This window comes from Neovison vison, chromosome 11, assembly GCF_020171115.1.
Source record: "Neovison vison isolate M4711 chromosome 11, ASM_NN_V1, whole genome shotgun sequence".
In the NCBI taxonomy this organism is placed as follows: domain Eukaryota; kingdom Metazoa; phylum Chordata; class Mammalia; order Carnivora; family Mustelidae; genus Neogale; species Neogale vison.
In genome coordinates, this window is record NC_058101.1 from 156,692,092 (window position 1) to 156,696,020 (window position 3,929).

General features: G+C 53.9%; 1 protein-coding gene across 1 annotated transcript; it reads left to right on the forward strand.

Moving 5' to 3' along the window:
- Positions 1-262: 262 nt before the first annotated feature.
- On the forward strand, positions 263-3,085 carry HAND2 (heart and neural crest derivatives expressed 2). Its single transcript, XM_044268086.1, has 2 exons — positions 263-862; positions 2,228-3,085. The coding sequence occupies exons 1-2, from the start codon at positions 308-310 to the stop codon at positions 2,324-2,326; spliced, it is 654 nt and encodes a 217-aa protein (XP_044124021.1). The 5' UTR covers positions 263-307; the 3' UTR covers positions 2,327-3,085.
- The last annotated feature ends 844 nt before the right edge of the window (positions 3,086-3,929 follow it).

Sequence of the window (3,929 nt, forward strand, 5' to 3'; positions counted from 1 at the left end):
GCCGAGGAGCAAGGCGGGAGCCGGCGGCGGCGGCGGCGGCCAGGGGCGCACGGTGCCGGGACCAGCTCGCCGCGCCTTATGGGGAGCCGGCGGCCGAAGTGCTGCTGAGGCGGGCCCCGCGGGCCAGGCGGGGGATCCGGGCCCGGGCTGCAGCAGCCCCCTCTGCGGCTGCCGGGCCGGCCCGGGCGCCCGAGGGCTGGGGGGTGGGGGGTGGGGGAGGCCGGCCAGCGCCGAAGCAAGGGCCCCGGCCGAGGGCGCGGCGGGGCTACGCGCACGCTGGGGCGCGTGGAGGGGCGCGGAGGGCGATATGAGTCTGGTGGGGGGCTTCCCCCACCACCCGGTGGTGCACCATGAGGGCTATCCGTTCGCCGCTGCCGCTGCCGCCGCCGCTGCCGCCGCCGCCAGCCGCTGCAGCCACGAGGAGAACCCCTACTTCCATGGCTGGCTCATCGGCCACCCCGAGATGTCGCCCCCCGACTATAGCATGGCCCTGTCCTACAGCCCCGAGTACGCCAGCGGCGCCGCCGGCCTGGACCACTCCCATTACGGGGGGGTGCCGCCGGGCGCCGGGCCCCCGGGCCTAGGGGGGCCGCGCCCGGTGAAGCGCCGGGGCACCGCTAACCGCAAGGAGCGGCGCAGGACTCAGAGCATCAACAGCGCCTTCGCCGAACTGCGCGAGTGTATCCCCAACGTGCCCGCCGACACCAAACTCTCCAAGATCAAGACGCTGCGCCTGGCCACCAGCTACATCGCCTACCTCATGGACCTGCTGGCCAAGGACGACCAGAATGGCGAAGCGGAGGCCTTCAAGGCGGAGATCAAGAAGACAGATGTGAAAGAAGAGAAAAGGAAGAAGGAGCTGGTCAGTACCAAGGGGCAGGGGGCAGAAAGGGTGTGGGGTTCGTGGGACCCGTGCTATCGGACTCTTTCCATTTGGGCTGAGCAATGACATCCCTCGTTCTTTGGCTGCATCCTAAGCCACGGTTGTTTGAACCAGGTTCTGGAAAGGATGGTGTCCCCAAGAAGCTGAGGAGATGGGGGAGGATGTCAGCAGCTACAGGAGGAGGAGGTTAAGAGGGATGCTTAGCGCGCTTGATCTTCCCTCCGGGTTATCGCTGTTCCCACCCGCACTTTGGCCGAACTTTTCGGACTTCAGGGTCCCCACTGAACTTCCGATTGCCCTGGCCTAAGTGTTCTATGTCTCTTAGAGCCTTCATTTGGCCTCCAGTCCTCTCTTGCTCTCAGGTGGTTCTAAAATAGATCGCCCTGAAGCGGTAGTTAGCAATTATTTCACTATTGATCCCTATCCCTCTCTGGAGAACCAGGCCACCACTGATTCTAAGAGGGTTTTATGGTTGTTACTACAATGGTCCGAAGACATAAAGGTAAACATAAAATCAGTACTTTTAAGTTCAGAATGCACCTCCAGTTTCTCTTTGGGGATGAGGTTAACTTTCCAGATTAGTGAGCTTTCTGGGTATTTCTTGTTTTATTTGCATGAGCATTTTAAGACAAACAGTAAATGCTAATATGGTCATTGTTATTGTTGTTAACAGTAACATGGAACTATAACTGAAAATTAGTTATCTCAAGTTCCTACTAAGTGCCCATAGGTTGGTGGTGGCCGGAGCAGGGCTGTTGCCATGGAGGGCCTGGAAAATAATACCATTTGTCTCATTTTTCTTCTTTGGGGCCTGTGGCGCTTTAGTCTGTGCATAATCTACTGACCTTCCGAATAACTAGGGATCTCAGAGGCCTCGGAGGAGAGGCAAGGCTTCGTTGGGGGGCCGATATCCCCCAGCCCAGGCCAGGGCAGAGGGAACTTACCCCATTTTCCCCAGAGCGCGAACCTGGGACTGCCATTGAAAACAGGGAGACCAGATTTAGCGCCCACCCCCACTCGGGCCCCTACATCTGGAGTCAGAGAAAAGGCCCCCAGCTCCTCCATAAACGACTTGGAAATGGCTGGTTGTTTATAAGCTTGCCTATCCGGTAGTTGAGCATTGCAGGCGCGGGGAGGCCTGGCCGGCCGGTAGCTAGGGCTGCGCAAATCTTCATAGCTTTTCTGCAGAAGCTAGGACTTGAAAACGTCCCCCGTCTAATCTCTTGCTCTCCTTCTCTCACTGTCTCCTTTTCTCGCGGAAAGAGTGCGGGGGTGGCGTGGAACCAGGTCTCCCTTCTGAATTTCTCTTTGCACTTTTCTCCCTTTCGCCTCTCCTCTGCCCAGAATGAAATCTTGAAAAGCACAGTGAGCAGCAACGACAAGAAAACCAAAGGCCGGACGGGCTGGCCGCAGCACGTCTGGGCCCTGGAGCTCAAGCAGTGAGGAGGAGGAGGAGGAGGAGAGTGCGAGTGAGCCAGGGCCCAGGAGCCAGAAGCAGACCCAGGACTCCGGGCAAGCTCTCCAGGCTCCGCTCTGAGGACTTCTTGCATTTGGAATCATCCGGTTTATTTATGTGCAATTTGCCTCCCCTCTCTTTGCCCCCCTTTGAGGCATCCGCTCCCCACCTCCCCCTCCAAAAAAAAAAAAAAAAAAGAGTGGATATTTGAAGAAAAGCATTCCATATTTTAATATGAAGAGGATACTCCCGCGTGGTAAGGGATCCCGTCGTCTCGTAGATTCTGTGTGTGTGAATGTTCCCTCACGGCTGCGTAGGCACCAGTGTTGCCCCCTCCCCACTTACTCAACCCCTTCCAGGTAAAGACAGCAGACTATAGTGTGTATGTGAAGTGTATCTTTAATACTTGGCCTTTGGATATAAATATTCCTGGGGATTATAAAGTTTTATTTCAAAGCAGAAAACGGGGCCGCTAACATTTCCGTTGGGGTCGATATCTAATGCTGTCTTATCATCTGTGGTCGTTCCCTATTCGAAGATGTTTCCAACAGCTACTTGTTTTGTGCACTTCCGTCCTCTAAAACTAAGTGGAATTTAATTAATATTGAAGGTGTAAACGTTGTAAGTATTCAATAAACCACTGTGTGTTTTTTTTTACAAAAAAAAACCAATCTTTTAATGGTTGATACCTCAAAAGAGTTTTGAAAACAAACTGTTATACTTGTTTTCATAATATTTAAAATATTCAGAAGTAAACTAAATTATCATGATTGCCTCTAACTTTATTTGAAAGAGTCAGTAGTTCGGATCAGTCCTCACCGTGAGCTCCAGCCCCTGCAAGGAAGTGAGCTTGGTGAAAATCCTGCTAAAGGACCTGGGTTCTATCGGAATTCCGTCTTCTCCCCGCTCCTGTCCCTACCCCCACCCCTCCAGTAGGCCCAGGAGTCAGTATTAGGAGGACCTGAGCCAGAGAAAGGGCTTGGCAGTTCACTAGAAAGGTGGAAAGGTGTTCTTGTTTTCCAGAAATCAACTGGATGTCATTCTGTGGGGGGACTTTGGTTTTTGTTTGGGGAACGTGTTTTAGGTGGAGGAGACATGAGGAGGATGCCAGGAGTTATTGCAGCCGCAGGAAATAGTCTATAGTTCTTAATTCAAAATGTAGGGCTTTTGTCCGGAAAAAGAAAAAAGAGGAAAAGAAGACTTTTTTGTTTGTAATCTCCATCAGGGGGATTCTCATCGGTGCCAGCCTTGGAGTGGGGGGAGAGCTTTTGGGGGAAACTCCATGATTAGGTAACAAGGAATTTTATGTCAAGTAAGAAATCGCGAACACAACCAAGGATTTAAAAGGGGGTGATGAGGGGGGGCTAGATTTACAAGGAGCTACAGGGAACTCAATATTAACTGTGCAGTGTCTGAAGTCTTCCCGGCCCCAGGCCAGCCTGCCAGCGGCTCCCTTCCAGGCTACTAGCCGCTGGGGACTTCACCCCGCCTGAGGTTTGGTCTCCTCGAGTCCCAGCACATCCCGAAAGGAAGTCCCGGAGGCCTCCTTTGCCCGTAGTCTTGGCTAGAGCCCGCATTTCTGCTCTAGGA

Coding starts and splice junctions, on each gene's coding strand:
- HAND2 (XM_044268086.1), top strand. CDS start 308: ATGAGTCTGGTGGGGGGCTTCCCCCACCACCCGGTGGTGCACCATGAG. Junction 863..2,227: donor AGAAAAGGAAGAAGGAGCTG/GTCAGTACCAAG, acceptor TCCTCTGCCCAG/AATGAAATCTTGAAAAGCAC.